This window comes from Lissotriton helveticus, chromosome 7 (assembly GCF_964261635.1).
Source record: "Lissotriton helveticus chromosome 7, aLisHel1.1, whole genome shotgun sequence".
NCBI classification, from domain to species: domain Eukaryota; kingdom Metazoa; phylum Chordata; class Amphibia; order Caudata; family Salamandridae; genus Lissotriton; species Lissotriton helveticus.
In genome coordinates this window covers 761,819,910-761,837,502 of record NC_136068.1, presented here as the reverse complement: position 1 = coordinate 761,837,502, position 17,593 = coordinate 761,819,910, and the positions used below count along the sequence as shown (strand labels likewise).

General features: G+C 43.5%; 1 protein-coding gene across 1 annotated transcript in view; it reads right to left on the bottom strand.

Annotated features, from left to right (window-relative positions):
• The window catches only part of LOC144769119 (solute carrier family 22 member 4-like), a 460,827-nt gene that overhangs the window by 66,903 nt on the left and 376,331 nt on the right, over window positions 1-17,593 (bottom strand). Inside the window, exons 7-8 of the mRNA XM_078653119.1 lie at window positions 15,577-15,791; window positions 9,920-10,102 (exon numbers count right to left, since the gene is read on the bottom strand). Of these exons, the coding sequence (XP_078509245.1) occupies window positions 9,920-10,102; window positions 15,577-15,791 (398 nt within the window). The remainder of the gene's footprint in view (window positions 1-9,919; window positions 10,103-15,576; window positions 15,792-17,593) is intronic.

The window sequence follows — 17,593 nt, the reverse complement described above, 5'->3', positions numbered from 1 at the left end:
TTGGTGCAACTTCAAAGAGCCTCCTTATAGTTCTTTCACAGTCTCATTATTTCAGTACTGAAGCATCTTCAATATTAGAACAAAGCCATAGTTGTTGCTTATTTATCTTTTGCAACTAACAACCACTGGCAAAGCCAATAGTCCTGGCTTGTTTTAGATATAATGTTACTTGTTGCATTATATATTGCAAACACGATTGCAGAACCACAAAACAAAGTGTATCTGAGCTCCAACAGCCTTGTATTGAACCTTCAGGAGGACAGTTTTGCTAGAGCAAGGTAAGTCCAGAGCTTTAAGTGGGCCGGGTCTCACCTGTGCTGAGCACCGGCAGTATTTTAAAGGAGGCCTCAAAACGAGTCTAAATTGAGCTCTGTTTTGTGCCCTGGCACAGGCGGTCCATTTTTTTCCAGACTGCAGAGAGAGCAGGCACATCGATGTGCACATGCTCACACTGCTCACCTCTCACTAGTGGAGAAGTTACGGCATGACATCATGACAGGTGAGCATTGTATGGGAAGGAAAATCCTTTAAACAGAGTCATTTTTCCTCTGGATTTCCCTTCTCTTTTTGACATTGTAGTGGTGTCACCAGGGCTTGAAGTTAAAGCTTTTTCAGTAATCTACAAGCCATAGTTGCTGCTTATTTATCTTATGTAACTAACAATCATTGACAAAGTCAATAGTCCTGGCTTGTTGTAGGTGTAATGTTACTTGTATTATATATCTGGATTCAAAGACAGAAACAGCAAAATACAAGTTGGGTGGCACACTATGCTAAGCACAGATTTGTAGTTTACGTGTTTTTAAGCCACGTCTTTTATAATGTCTACCACACCCCTTTGAGAGACCCCCAGTTTTTTCATCCCACTTAAAGCCCTAGGTAAGTCTGCAGTTTTTGTCATACTCACATATTCTTCTGATGACTGTCTCTGTGTTGGACTTTAATCTTTACATGTCCACCTGAGATTCCTACTCTCTACGCCTGCGGGGGAAAGGGATGCCTCTGGGGACCTCATGCCAACTGTTGCCAAAAACACTGGAAGCCTCACCCAGAGTAGCATGCTTAGTTTACGGCTGTTGCACCAAGTGTTTCTTGGACAGTTATGGGCTACTTCCTGAAATATTTCTCCAGAAGAGTAAAGATATTGGAAGCAGTTGAAACCAACGACAATCCCCAAAAAAAGGGACAGGAAATATCAGTATTCAATTTTTTTCCAGCTGAACTAAAGGTACATTTTTTGTTTTTGTTTCATAGGCCACCACCATCTCCGAGTCATGCTTTACATAGACTAAAGAATGGTGCATTGAAAGAGTTACTGGTGCAGAAATGAGTAACGCATTTGAGAAGGGTCGGGTTGAAAAAATGGCGAATAAACAAAAGGTACTGCAGTCAAGCATTTGGACATTGATCTCCATTTTGGGTGTTGTGATGTCTGTATCTCCCCCAGCAACACATACACACAAATCTACCCGGAGGGACTGCCTACCTATGATAAGATATCTTCACCATCGCACTCCTTGCCTCGGGTCCCCTTTGTATGTTTGTATCCCTTAGAGCGTACCTGGTCTTTCCGCATTCCGTTATAACGGATGGTAGTCAATGGCAGGTGGTGACTAAGCTGATGGTGGATGACTTGTCTATAAACGCTTACTGTCTCGGTGCCCAGTGTTGCTGTCATTAAGGCAATTGGTGGAATGGCACCAGCATAGAGGGGAAACAGTGGTTCTTTGCACACAAGTTATGCTGTTCAATCAGGTTAGCAGTGCTGGCAGTGGAGCACATGTTTAAATGTAGGATTAATATGCAAAGCCCCACAAACCTGGGGACTTTAATATAAATGTTTTCAAATAAATGCTGAATTTCACGATGGAGACACAAGTCCAAAAATTGACAGGTTAATGCTTTGGCATTTTAAGATCCCCAAGGAATTCCTTGCAGATGCTACATTTCCCTACTAGAAGGATAGTTGTGCAGAGTTTTATATAAAAAAAAAATATTTCTAAATCCTTCCCTCTTCTATGCCTTCACGATCTTTTTCAATCCAAATAATAGACTAACATATCCACCACTCAAATTACTTTCATATTTCACAATACTAATTCAACACTAATCCATTATGCGTTCCGGAGTAGAGTACTACTCGCCCAAAAAATGCTTTAACACCCCATCATGGGTAGCAAGCGCTATATAAATGCAAACCTTTTATCCCTCCACTTTTGTTCTCAATCGTTCTCAATCCAAATAACTAACTAACATATCCAACACTCACATTTTTTTCAGATTTCACTATACTATTTCACCACTAATACTTTATGGGTTCCAGAGTACTGTGCTACTCGCCGAAAAAGTGCTTCAACACCCCATAAGGGGTGGCAAGCGCTATATAAACACAATTACAATACAATATAATATATCTGGATGCAATGACAGAGGCAGCACAATAACAATCGCGTGGCACACTGTGCTAAGCGCAGGTTTTTAGCTCAAACGTTTTTAAGCCACACCCTTAATTACATCAGTCACACCCCTTTGAGAGTTTTTTCATCTCACTTAATACACTGAACGAGCCTAAAAGCACCCTGTGTGCTTTCAGAATGACTAACATATATTAGTGATTCTAAGAACATATGTGGTGGACTTCTATACACAATCCTCCTCCTGCATATCCAGGAAACCATCTTCAGAACTGATAAATGAACTAATGATTATCAGTTCTGAAGAGTGGAGTGACCCCCCCCCCCCCTGTAGAGCCAGCTATGCTCTTCAGAGAGTCTTGCCCTGCTTAACTTGAATAATTCTTAAACAGATTGTTGCAAATAGCATTTTCTTTTAATTAAATTTATATCTGGGTAATGGATGAGAGTCTGTTACAGACATTTTATGACAAATGTGTTTTTGTTTCATGCAACACCCATAAAAAATGTTTCCTTTAGATCCAAACAGGATCTCAGATATGAGAAATGGGAGGATGACACAGTGATTATTTGCAGTAGTATTAGTGAGCCTCTACTATATTACAATATTGGAAAATACATCACTATCCCTGAATATTAACTATAAATAAACACATTTAGAATTTAAACCTGTGTGCCTGTGCACCGTTAGTGATCTGGCCAAAGAGGACACGAGAGAGCTGAAACTGAATCTTAAATTCAAAGGTGATCCGCACGGGGCCCCCTAAATAGGTTTGACCTAGGGCTATTAAAATCCTTAAGATGTCCCTCAGCCTCTGCTGTGTAGTTAGTTAGGAAAGCAGAGGTTCACTGGTGCTATTGAATGAGGCAGGTTGCCCTGTTTTCTTAATATATATTAGTGTAACTTTGTAGTGGTTGCAGATGCTCTGCACTGCACCTGTTCATTTCCAACATGACACAACCAGTGTAAGCCAGTCACCAACACGAAGGCCTTCCTCAGGGCCGGACTGGCCGTAGCAGGCATCGGGCCTTTGCCTGGAAGTCTGGAAGGGTGGGGGCCAGTTTAGGAGCAGGGGGGGGCGGTTTTGTTACTGGGGGGCAGTTTTGCAGCGATACTCCAAAATCGGCCCCAGTAACAAAAGCAGCAGTACTGGGGACCTGTTTTGTTCAGCAGTAGTACTTGATACTTGCCCCCTCATCCCCCATTCCGAAAAAATTACCAGGGCTGCTTTGGGTTCCCAGTACGGCCCTGCCTGCCCCATCAAGCAGGGCTCCTGAATTCCAGTACCTAGGTCAGTTATCTGCACATTCAAGCAGGAACCCCTCTCGCTGCACCCACACTGCCGCACACAGAGGAAAAAAATTAGAGGAAACTTTGCCCACAAGACAATATATCTCAATCCTGCTCACTTCAGCTGAAGTGAGCGTGATTTATTTTGTAATCACAATAATCAAAACGTACCACAAATAAATAAAGAGGAAGAAATTTTTCAATGTATATACATTATGTACAGTTTAAGGTGATTTTAGTGAACCCCAGTGGAGTGACCATAATCTAACGGTGGTGGAAGGAGTGTTTCTAAGGTGACTTTGGAAGACGGTTATTGGAAGTAACAAAAAGAGGAGCTTGGCATTTGTAGTACAGTGGATAGTATTTGTGTTATTCTCAGGCTCTCTCTTTATGAAGTTGATGACGTTTCGACCCTCTCTCGATACGGGGTGTCTTCACTCCTGTCCTGAAGAGACCCCGTATTGAGAGAGGGTCGAAACGTCGTTGTACTGTACATAAAGTATATACATTGAAAAGTTTCTTCCTGCCACAATGGAAGCATTTCTTTTTACATATATGGGAATCGAAAATAAAACTTTTTTTAAAGGATCAACTCCTGGGGACACCATGTAAACGTTTGAAATTGTGATGGCTGTCCTGCCAGACCTCATGTCGTTTTAGCAAACGTATGTGAACATTGAGCTTTAAAATTAATTTTTACATTACTTGATGCCATTTTTTTCAAATATTTCCCTGGAAACCCCCTCCCCAAACTCTTTTACAGGAAGTTAGACTTGCTTGCTTCACTCACTGTAATTCGAGGCAAGTATTACGCCACTCCACTTTCAAAGATCACCATCTGCCCAGCTGTGAATGACCTCTGCCGGCAGCATGATACCCTAACTAAGCTTCTCCTATCACATTTACATGGATGGTATCCAAATCGCCTTTCTGACTTTTATGTCCCATCCCTAGACACTCATTCCAGACTGCCCCAGATACATTCAATAGTGTATAGCACTACCATTGCGCGTGCTCAGCTCTTTCAAAAATGTCTAAAGAATTCACTGAACTTCTCCTCAGCTTAAACTTTGTGTCTCATGTTCACTTACCTACCCATATCCGAGGTCATACCCTGGACCAAATTTGGTCACTTAACATTCCTGTCACCGCTCCCATTGTCACGCCCTGCATTTGGTCTGACCACTTTCTCATTTCATTTTTTTTTAGACTTGAGTCTTGCTAAAAGACCCTCTTTCCCAAAAAACACTTGGGCTCGAAACTGGAACAAAGCAGATATTCCCACTCTCTGCTCTTCTCTTTCGGGCTCCTGCCCTGTTCTAGAGGGACTTACTCCATCATCCCAAGCAGCCGCTCTTAGTAGCTGGCTTGCTAGAGCGTGTGACCAAGTGGCCCCCCTGAAGCGCGTCACAATTAGACGTACTCATGACGCTAATAGATGGTTCTCTGAAGACCTCAAGGAGAAAAAACTGGAAGCGCGACGGGCAGAACGCGCCTGGAGGCGTGCATATAGTCCTGCTCTTAAATTACAGTACACTTCCACTCTTAATGAATACAAAAAAGCTATTCTTCTTGCCAAAACTGATAACTTCTCTGGTAGAATCCTCTCAGCTGACAATCAACCCAGGGTAATTTTTGCTACGGTCCATGAGCTGGCCTCTTCCGACAGAGTCACCCTTAAACCTCCCCCCTCCCAATCTCTCTGCGATTCTCTCAATGACTTTTTCATCGAGAAAATCATAAGTATTAAGGCCAATATACCATCACCCTCCTCCACGTTCTCCGACCCTCAACCACCGCCCAACACCTTCTATTTGGATCACATTCCGCCCCTGACTAGTCAAACTCTTTTCCCTCTGATGGCCCGAGTCAAATCAGGATCCCCCTCCGATATTTGCCCTGCTTATGTTCTCAGAGAGATCTTCTCTGTTTGTCCCCAACCCCCCCTTACTCTCCTGAATGATTCCCTTAAATTGGGCTTTGTTCCGAACCTCCACAAGTCGGCAACAATAATTCCCATCCTAAAAAAGCCCGGCATTGATCCATCCTCCCCGTCCAACTATCGTCGCATTTCCCTTCTCCCTTTTCTTGGTAAAGTCCTTGAGTCTCACGTCACCAAAGTCCTCAGCACATTTGTGGAAGAGAGTGGTTGCTTACCTTCATGCCAGGCGGGCTTTCGCCCATTACACTCCACCGAGAAGGTTGTCACCTCCGTCATGGACAAGCTTAGCGAGGGGATGGATACCAACTCGCCCCAGGCCCTTGTCCTCCTTGACTTGTCCGCCGCCTTTGACACGGTTGATCATTCCATTCTTCTTAGCCGTGTCAGGGCGGCGGGCATGGAGGGGTCAGCCCTGGCTTGGCTCAACTCCTTTCTTAGCGATCGTACCCAGGCTGTCCATCTCGGTGACTTCTCTGCTCCTCCACGTAAGGTGCAGTGTGGCGTTCCTCAAGGCTCTTCCCTCTCCCCTCTTTTGTTTAATCTGTATATCTCCCCCCTTATTTTTGCTTTACAGGATATGGAGGTCACGGTCTTCAACTATGCCGATGACCTCCAACTTATTTTCAATCTTTCACATTCCCCTGGTTCTATCCATAATTTCCAATCAGTCATGGCCTTCATCAGGGACTGGATGAACTATAACCACCTTAAATTGAACCCGGATAAAACCGAGCTAGTTCTCACCGGAGGTCATCGCAGTCCCTGGACCCCCACCTTTTGGCCCCTTTCCCTTGGTCCCCCTCCCTTACCTTCCCCTTCAGCCAAAACATTAGGGATCACGCTGAACGAACACCGCACATTGCACTCCCAAATTAGCACTGTAGTCTCATCTTGCTTTTTCACTCTCTGCACTATTCGGAAGATTTTCCGGTTCTTTTCCTTCCTGAAACTCATTCTTATGGTGCTAGTTCTATCGCGCCTGGACTATGGCAACATTCTGTATCATGGCATTCCGGCCTATGCCCTTCGACGCCTCCAATTAGTCCAGAATCAGGCTGCCCGTCTTGTTTATGGTCTTTCCAAGTCCTATCATGTGACCCCTCTGCTCAAGGCCCTGCACTGGCTCCCTATTAAAGAACATGCCCTTTTCAAGCTGGGTTGCACCACTTTTCAGGCCCGTGCTGGGACTGCCCCCGTCTTTATTAATTCTGAAATCAAGACCTATAATCCCTGTAGAGAGTTACGTTCATCTTCTCAATCCCTTCTCACTGTACCACGGTTTAAGAAGAATAAATCGGGTGGGATGAAATTTGCTGTCCTTGCTCCTACCTTTTGGAATGCCCTCCCCCCCCATATCAGATCTGCTGACTGCTATCTCAAGTTCCGCGGGGCACTCAAAACTTTTCTTTTTCTGCAAGCCTTCTCTTCCTAGCGTCTGCTCCTCTGTCTCTTAGGGTCTGCGTCCTTCAGCGCCAAGAAACCGCCTGGTAGTCGTGCGCTTAATAAATACTTTTAAATTCAATTCAATTAGGTTTGATATTTCTCCTCTACTGTACTCACCCATCTTATAGACTCTGTCTTCTTCCCACTGACTTCCTAAACTTCGCCACTTCAGCCGGAAACCTTGGGGTTCACTTTTGCCAGTTCATGAAAATGGAAGACTTCGGCACCAATCTGACCAAAGCAGCACATTCTCAACTACTGAAAGTATGCGAGATACGCTCACTCTCATTGTTCAACACAGCCAAAAATGCCATCAACTCTTTGGTATTCATTCCATTAGACGTCTGTCAGTCTTCTGGTAGGTCTTCCCAATTTCTTCTTAGCTCAGCTATCCAAGGTACTAAACTTAGCAACCAGAACTCTATAACTTACAGAGGCATACGCCCACCTCAGCATCCTACCCTCAGGTGGCTGCCAAGAGCAGGGACATTTATCAAACTAATAACACTTGTATTCAAATATGTATATGAACTGTTCCCTAACTACCTCTAGATTCCTACCTACTGGCTCAGAACCAAAGAGCCAACAATCTGAACTTTCTACCAACATCCACGCTACCTCGTGTCACTTTGAAGACCCAGGCCATTTATCTCCTAGGTCCGCTATAATAGAACACTACCTGTCTTATGTGCCACCTATTCTCTATACGAATTTCAAATAGCAATGAAATGACAGCTGCTGAAACGTGAAGGTCAATAATGACAAATAAACCACTATGATGGATATATTGCATGCCTTTATGTTCTTTTAACTCCAAATATGACATATTTAGTTTCCGTTTATGGAGAGAACGAAGTACGTTATAATCCATTGACAAACATACAATTAAATGCACATTATAAAACATTAAATCATAAACAGATCAAGAAATGCTTTATCATTGAGGCGTGAAATTGAAATTAACCTACACTTTTAATTTGGCAAAACATGTCAACCTGTGTACATTGCAAATGTGCTGCCAGCATTACTATGTAAAACATTTCTGATCGAAAGTTATTATTTCTAAATAGGTAAATAAATACAAAATACATATATTGGACACAAAGGGTAAACGGTGAGGGGGATGAGCACACAGTAAGCAAAAGGGGCAAAAAGATTCCACAATGAAGAGGATTTTCGGACATAATTTTCTGAGAAAGGGACATTTTTAAGAGTAATCCTGAAATGCAAGGTGTTTTCTAGACTAGGGCCACAATAGGCAGCTGCCTTATGGCCCCATCGCAGGTGGAGAAGGTTAAAAATAAGGGACGTGATAAAGGGATCTGTCCTCTTTGCCTTCATGCATTCTCGCTCATACTTTGAACACACTTCTTTCTAAACAAATCCACTGCAGTCATTTGATGGGCTGAGCTGACAATTCAAACAAGAATCATGGCTCAGAGAACCTCAATCCAGCCTCCACCTCCAAAAAGGCCATCTAAATGTTTTCCATCCTACTGCTCTTTCCCTACACCATCAGACACAGACTATAGGTTTTTGTGTCCAGTACATAAAGGTTTTTGTGAACTGATGTACTTCTTCGGCGCTCAAAAACCATCAATTGTGTGGGCAAAGTCACTTCCCTGTTTCACAAAATCATCTAATCACTGAATCTTCGCAGAATGGGGAATTCTGTGATTCTGTCTTTTCAAATATGTGTGTGTGTGTGTGAGAGAGAGATAATAAGCATAAAGTTTGACTAGAGGATGGGGAAATGGCTGGCTGCAGGGTGATGAGCAGAGACAGGGGCCCTGACATGACTTTTCCTCCGTACCCATATTGACCCATTTACTTTTCCTTCATTGGTCATTGTTCTGGTAGTCCACTTTTTAATTGTATAGCTAAGGGGCGGATTAACAACCTTTTATGCTAGATTTGAGTCACAAAAGTTACGCAAACTGGTACGAGATGTTTATTTTTAATTTAGTTTCCAGCGCAAAATGTGTTTTGTGCTGAAAAGTTGCCTGAAAATAACATAAAGCAGTGCTTTGCAGAACTTTGTATTACTTTGAGTCAAGGGGGAATTTCATGAGTGGTAAATGAGCATTCCTGTGTAACCACCATAGTTTTTAATGCACAGCCCTATTTACCATTATTAGTAGATAGGGGTTTGCACCAAAAAATAACACCTCTTCGAGTCAGGCTTAACAAGGAGAAATGTTTTTATTTTTCTAAACTTTCTGACTTTGCATGTGTGGTGCACTGTTCAGCACACATCCAAAGTGGGAATAGTTTGAAAGTTTTTCTAGGCAAAGGAAAAGTTTTCAAGTTTGTCAAGGTAAGGATACCCTTCCAGTACAAAACCTATGCTACACATGATGCAGACACCTTTGCACTACGGTGCAAAAGTGTGTTGCATAAGTCTAGCTAGTGAGAGCAGGACAGTGCCATATCGGAGTTGATATGGCACTTTCCTCCACGCTCCCTCTCACGCACTGAAGCGGAACAACTTTGGGTGCTGCTCTATGTTGTGTGACAACTTTGTAACTCTGGGCCTCAACATTCACGATTTGGAGGCAAAAGGAGGCCATGATACTTCTCTCTGTCCAGCTTGACAGCACATGGCTTAGCAATTGGCTACAGCTGTCCACATGAGAAACTCTCTCATTCTGAACACATTCTATACCAGCAGCCTAATTATTAGCCACATTATTATCTTACAGCACAACAGTGAGTACCACATGTTGTGGATGGGCTCTTAGAGTCCAGGCAGAGTTAATTCATTAATAAGAATGTTTCTACTTCTGGTAATATATAGTAGTGCAAAATATAATGACAAGCAGATCTTACCAAGATAGACAAAGTATGGGGAAATCACACTTCCCACTCGGGAGGACATGGATCCAACACCAACACCCATGTTCCTGACTACAGTAGGGTAGAGCTCAGCTGTATAAACATAAACCATGGAAAATGCCGAAGTAATGCCAAACTTTCCCAGCATTGCCATAGCAATCGAAAGGATGCTAAGCTCTGAAAGAAAGAATAGAAGCATCAGTGGGTGTGCTATATATACACAACTTCACATTTTAATAGACTTAATATGATCTAATATGTTGCTATTATCATTAACGGATATCAGATATTTCGAGGTAATCAAAGGCAACGCATTTAAGTACTACACCATTTTTACATCACCAACAAGTACTTCGCCATTAAATGCACTCACATTTAAACGCCATTAACATTGCATAAAAAAACAATGCAGCATTGTTTAAAAACCTACTAAATTCTCTTTTTTAAGTGAATCTTTTCATGTTCCAATTAGCTAGCAGGGTTGTATTTCAAAAGAACATAAGATCCACATATTTACAACACATGTCTAAGCACTGTGAGTATGATCGATATCAATTTGGAGTGGGCTTCTAAAAGTTATATCGTCCCAAAAAAGTGTTAGCTAGCATTTTTTTATACAAAAAATGACAACAAGGGCTTAACCTTATTCCCTCAAAAATATTGTTGTTCATTATTATATTTGTAAACATTGAGGGCCCATGTAGGTCGCCAATTACCGGTCGGTAACGGCCGATTTCGGCCTATACCGACCGGTATTGGTGATTCCACATGTAGGTAGGCTTAATTTACAGAATCGGTATATTTACCGATTCGGTAAATTTACCGATTCTGTAAAATACCGAATCGGTAAATTTACCGAATCGGTAAATACAGATGTAGGTGGCACTGAAAACAGTGCCACAGGCCATTACCGATTTGTTATTTACCATGTAATACTATTACATGGTAGATAACGAATTCCAGTGTACATGCACATCTGTTACAATTGCTTTACAAAGTCACACGGGGTGGCACAAATAGACCCGTTAGTAACTTTGGAAATCCCATTTAAGGACTTTTGTTGCTTTACTACAACCTGTGTCACAAAAGGACAATGCAAGCCCTTAATAAATCCTGGCAAACATTTCCAAAAGTTTGAAGACCTGCCTTGTGTGAAGATCATTAAAACAAATCTAATTACGTTACTTAAAGGAAAAAGATATGTATTCAAGCATTTGAAAGTTCTATCTGTACACTCTGGGCCTCAAAAAACAAGTTTTTGATGCAGGGCAGCGCAGTGAGTCAGTTTGCGGCGGTGCCCTGCGTCAAAAAGAACAGTCAGGAATGTGTAGTATTTATGATACATGGCGCATTCCTGTCCTTTCCCACTGCACTGGCACCGTTTTGCCTGCCTTGCACCAGCAAAGGCACCCTTGTACCATGATGCAAGGGTGTCTGCGTTGTATGAATGATTGTTTTTGTGCCGGAAGGTTTCCCTTCCTGCACAAAAACAATCAATAAAGGCGTTTTCATCCTTCTATGTGTGCGGCACACAAGGAAAGAGGAAAAAAAGGAAAAAGTTTTCCATGATTTTGTAAATCTGAGGCAGCGTCAAAATCCATGGGTGTTGCATGGGAACCCCCACCGCAATGCACATGGAACTCCTCCTTGACGCAGAGTCAGGCAAGGCAGCGCTTTGCGCTCCCTTGCCTTACTCCATGTCTATGAGACCAGGCAAAGCCACACAGGGTGGCTCTGCTTCGCCTCATAGATATGACTGAGAGGCCTTGCCACCGGAGCATCAAAAAAAGTGACACTCCGGTGGCGTAAGCCTCTTGTAAATGAGGCGCACTGTACTTATAGAAACTGCAAGCATGACTTTTTATGTATTTTGTTATAACTGGACACTTCCATCTACTGCTTCCTATGATAATTAACTTTAAATGTTTACAAATATAATAATTAATGGAACACAATATTTTCATGATAATAGGGCTAAGTTCTGGTTTTATTTTCTTTAAAGCGAACATACCAATTTTTTGCCCACAAAACTTCTAGAAACCCACTCCAAATGTGCATCGTTTATACAAAAAACATTAACATTAGCATTTAAAATACATGCAATGTAAATGATTGTTCTAAAAAACAAAGTGAAGTTTATGCTTGTCTTGCAAAGGATATTTGAAAAAGTAACACATCATCATTAACATTGTCACTGCTCGAATAAGTTTAGAATAGTTTATGACAGCTCTTAAAATTTTGCCACTTGCTTGAGCACAGTATCTAGAGGTGAAACCATACTACTGGTAAAAGCATACAGACATACAGGGGCTTATTTACAAGTACCTTGCACCGTCAGTGCGTCACTTTTAATATGGTTAAAAATGACGAACCAGAGGCACAAAGGGCTTGTATGAGCTTAATTTGAGCCGGTGGTTGCCCATAGAGCCCATGGGCACTGAGCTTATATGGAGAAAATAGGAGAGTGCCTATGACTGTTTTGGTCGGCTCTGGGGCCCACCAACCAGTCAGCGCCCACAACAGGGAGCAAGCTACTCCTCCCTTGCCTGGAGCAGGAGCACCCACCTACCCATTCCCAACCAAACCCTTCTGCTTTCTCGCAATACGAGAAGCACAAACATAAAATGGTATTCATAATACCATTTTATGTTTCTGCTTCTCGCACTGCGAGAAAGGAGTGGGGCGACGCTCCTCCGCCCACGTGGAGGAGCCGCCCCTAGGAGGACCACTCGCTGGTTTATGTAATTTCTCCAGTTCAGCTAAATCTTCCATCAGGGCCATAGTATTACAGGTACTATTACATCTGAAGTTCTAGGTCTGATTCACATAGCATTTTCTGTGAGAAAGTTCTCTTACTTCACGCTTAGGTGAAATGTTTAGAGATATTTCCTGAGTAAGTTGTGCCTTACCATGGAATAAAACAATGAGAATCACAAGACATGTTCTGTCAGTCAACATTTGTTACTCCTGTAAATTCATGAATCATCCAGCGTAGCCAAGATGAACACACATCTACTCAACTAAAAGCATTTTTTTTTTTTTTTTTTTTTTTTTTTTTCAAAAACCTTTATTGACATTTGCATAGGTACAATCAAAATCCGGCATACGAGACAGTGAATCAAAGGTACAGAGGTAGTACATCAAAACAATGTAAATCAGGATCTAAGCCATGGTACCCCTCACAATATCAATGTATAAATCAGGAGAGCCGAATAAAACATGGTCACAGAATCAGAAAGGTTTGGTTTTTCTGTTTTGAAAGGAGGAAAAACAGGATCGCATCGCACATCATTAAACATCGCCAACACTAAAGTAGTACTATTAACAGGATATGCCTGGCAGGACCATCATGGGTGGGGCATATATAACGAAACGGATAATCAGGATAATCAACAAACAGGTCAGACCCCCTCCCAAACAATACCCGCCCGCTATCAATTTAAGCCATAGAACAGAGACCCCCGTACTAAACCCGGGAGAGACCCAGAGATGTGCAGAAAACCCGACCCCGAATAAGGAAAAAGAGGGAAAAAAGGAAGAAAAGCAAGAGAACAATATAAAAAGGCCATGGAACCAAAAGGGAAAAAACAAAACCCCACCTCCACCCCCCCACCCTGCACCACTGCACATGGCCACGGCCCACCCCCCAGCAGCGTGCCTGTCGCCCAAAGCTTAAACCCGAAATATAGAAAGAAGAGAGACAAGAGGAAGGAGAAAAACAATATCCAACACGAAGAAAGGGAAAAAGGAAAAGAAGAAAAAAGAGAATCGAAAAACCCCACAGAAGGGGACGAAAACTAAGTGGGGGGCCCTCCAACAAGGGACCCGACCCTCCCCCCCCAAGTCCCGCATCCCTGCAATAATTCCGTTGCAAACTTGAGATACAAAAAACCACACGCAGGGACACGATCGATCAATCAGCCCACCCTCGCAAGCTTATCAAGCAATACGCAAAACTCTTCATGTCAGGGGGTAGGGTGCCAAGCGTCATTGTTATACATACGATTCGTCGGCCTGAATAAAAACAGGGCAGGAAAAAACAGATGGAGCAGCATAACAAATGAACATGTCAACACCTAAGGAACCGAAGTCCCTGCAGTATTACAAGAAGCAACAGTGTCCAGGGTGTCGCCGCCATTTTGCGCCGTTCTTCCCAGATGGTACAGATCGAATAAAGCTGGAGATGGCGGATCAGGGGGAAAGTACGAACGTGGGCACCCAGTTCAAACCAGGAGAAACCAAAGTCTCGTAAAGCCCAAGGGGCCATCAACTGCCAGCAATTGCCATCCTCGAGGCCATATACACAATATCCAAACTGTTGCGAGCTGTCCAGGAGTATCCAATGGAAGCATGGCTAAACTGCAGCCGCCATGAAAGTACATCTCGTACTCGCCATCACCCCATCCCAGGGGATAGCAAGAGTAGACTCGCAGCAGTATCAGCAAAAGCAAGTGATGGCGCACGAGTAGACACCAGGTAGAAACAACCAGAACAGCCTCACGCCATCACCAGAATAGGAAGAAACGGTCCTTAAAGGATAGTTGTCCGCCCTCACTCAGCATCCAACACACCCGGTCACCGTCGTAACAAAGGAGAGTCGCCATTTTCCAGGATGCACCACCACCATGCAGCAGATCAAGACGGAAAATCGTCAGCCCCCATCAAATTCAAGATTCCGCGATATCCAGTAACTGCGTAGCGTAGGAGAACAGGCACCCCCTCCACAGAGAACCAATCACAGACCCCCCCCAGCAGGAAAGCGACACGGCATTATCATGTCCACCGGCACAAATAAGCCGGGATATGTAGCACAGTCCAGAACATTCAGACATATAAGCGCCTCAAAGGCGACACAGCGCTGTTACCTTAGACCGGCTGCCGAGGAAGTGCTGGGGGGGGGGGAGGGGGGCAAAGCATCCAACACAGAGGAGCTGCGCCACGCTTCTAGGAGAGGGCTCCGACGGTGTAGGGAGGCTCCCACAGCACAGTGGTGGAGAAGCGCCGTCTCACGGGGAAACATGGCTGTCAGGATGGAGCCAGCAGCCGGGTGGACAGCCACGCGAGGTCCCGGTCTCCGGCGGTAGACAGGCCGCCCAGAGCGAATGGGAATATCTCGATCCCGGAGAGCCCAAAATTCACCGCAGCCGGGTGCGCCATCGCAGCGTCTCTTCCGACATACGATCTCGTCGTCCAAGCGCGGGGTGGGCAGCCAGAACTGGTGATGAAGGGAGAAGGTCGGCGGAGCCGGGACCCCGTGCGGCCATCTTGGTCGCCGGCCCGGCTCCGCCCCCAACTAAAAGCATTTTAAAATCAATTCTGCATAGGTAGGATTCATTCACATTTAAACCAGTGAATTACAGATGTTCATTCTTTGCCAAAGCATGCATTACTGCTAGTACTTATGGAAAATTCATGTTAGCAATGTGTGCCTCGAACAATACATATGTGTGGTGTGCATATGTAGCAAACTGTACAGTATACTGTCTAATCATTTCCAAAGTGTATATTCCTAACCCCCCCCCCCCCTCCCCCCCCTCACTATCTGATGTTTGAGAAGCTCCTGCTGCAGTAAAACATGGTCTGTGAAGCACTCTGCAAGTCCCTGAAAACAGATCTGGGCAAACTCAAAAGTACATAAGAAAGAAAGTTACCTTGAGGCACGAGCGGAATGAGGAGGAGGAGCACGCCGCCTAGAAGCAATGTGCTGCACAAGCAATACCTTCTCTGCACTTTGCGCAAAAGCAGCCATGCAGCAATGTATGCTGGAACTTCGATGACTGCCATCAGAAAACAGTTTAAATAGGGGTCTCCGTGCAAGTTGGGGCTATCGAGGGACACACCAAAGTACCCTATGGAGATGATCATCCTGAAAGAAAAGAGAAGTAAGTAGACGTTTTTCTCAAAACCTCTTTATTAAAACTCCAAATGTCCAATGATGAAACTGTCTACCCTGGTTCAAGAACTCTGCCAGTGGAAAAGATTATACTAGGGATCCAATCACCCTTTGACTTTTTTTTTATCTAGTACCAAAGACTGATGAATATCAGGGCATTGGAATGTTAGGAGCTCCACCGAAAACAATGGGGTGCTCTAGGCTTCTAATGGCCGGGAGAAGCCCAGAGAGCCAACATTCCAATGTTGTCGTTCACAGCTGTTGCTGTGAGCCAAGGCCTCACGGAGCCTGAGGGAATTTCAGTCTCCTCTGCACTGCAACCCCTTGTTTTATTTGTTAGAACATTCTGCCCTCTAGTCGCGGAATGTTCTAATAGCCTTATACCCCTCCGTAGCTGGGCTATACCAGCATTAAAGTCCAGCACCCTTGTTAAAGCTGGAGCGGGCCTTTAATGGCCAGTATAGCCCTCTGCAGTGGGCTACAAGGCTATATTATATGATCATTTTGAATGCACTGTCATATACAATGGCTTCCACATTTGATGTATCCTTTCAATGTTGCTAATAATATTGCCTTAAAGCATGCTGTAGCAAGCTACACCAGCCATTAAAGGCTCGCTACAGCGTAAAAGGCCTGAGCCGAAAGCGAGGCTCTTTAACAAGGGAGCGGACCTTTAATGGCTGGTACAGCCCTCTACAGAAGGCTTTAAGGCTATTAGAACATTCCGGCCCAAGAGGGAAGAATATTCTAATTAGTAAAAACAAAGGCCTCACGGAGCTTGAGGGGTTTAAGTTTCCTCAGGCTCTGAGAGGCCTTAGTTCACAGCAACAGCTTTGAAATGAAAAAACATTGGAATGTTGCTCTCCGGGCTTCTACCAGCCATTAGCCATTGTCTTTAATATTCCAATGTTCTAATATGCAGTAAACACATAACAATTGTGAAATTGGGCATACTCATTACATAGCCACAGACTGTATTTCTTACATCTGATTCTGTATTGTACACACTAGTTATTTTGTTTTTCTTATTTCCTTGTTTGATACCCAATATACAACAAGACTCCCATATGGAAAAGAAATAAGTAGGGTGATCTGGTAGAAAATAAAAAGTAACACATCTACAGGCCAGGAAGTATGTGAAGTTTTCATTATCCCAGCAACCCCCACTATAGCTTCGATCTTGACATTTATGTGCTGGCTTCCAAGCACTTCTTGTAGTGAGAAATGGCTTGAGGAATTTGTTAGCACACATTCAAATACATATCTCATGAAAGCAAATATATTGCTTCGGCCACAATAAGCCATTCACATTGAATCATGCCATATTAACAACTACAATCAAAATATATAGTCATGTTAATTTCAGTAAGGTCTCGATAGTATGAATTTGCACAGTAAACAATGCTAGCTTTTGCAGGCTGTTAATTGAGGCCTTAGAAGGTACCAAAGCTGAGATATAGGAGGCTATTGGCAGGAAACAAACTTTAGAGTTAGTCCTATGGCATGAAGACATTGCCTCACTGCATTGTCTTATGCTATTAAAAAGCAGAGGCCGAAATTACAGCCTCCTTGCCTTCTGTGATTTGGCACATAGAAGCATACAATTTAGCACAGTTTCCTGGTCTCCCATTATGCAATCATATAAGGTGTCTGAGTATATGTGATCCATACACATTTCGTAGAAATCCAGGGACTTCATTTGCAAAAACTGTATTGATAATTTGCCTCATTGCATTTTGCGGGTGACTAGGATATACTCAACGTATTTCCTTTTG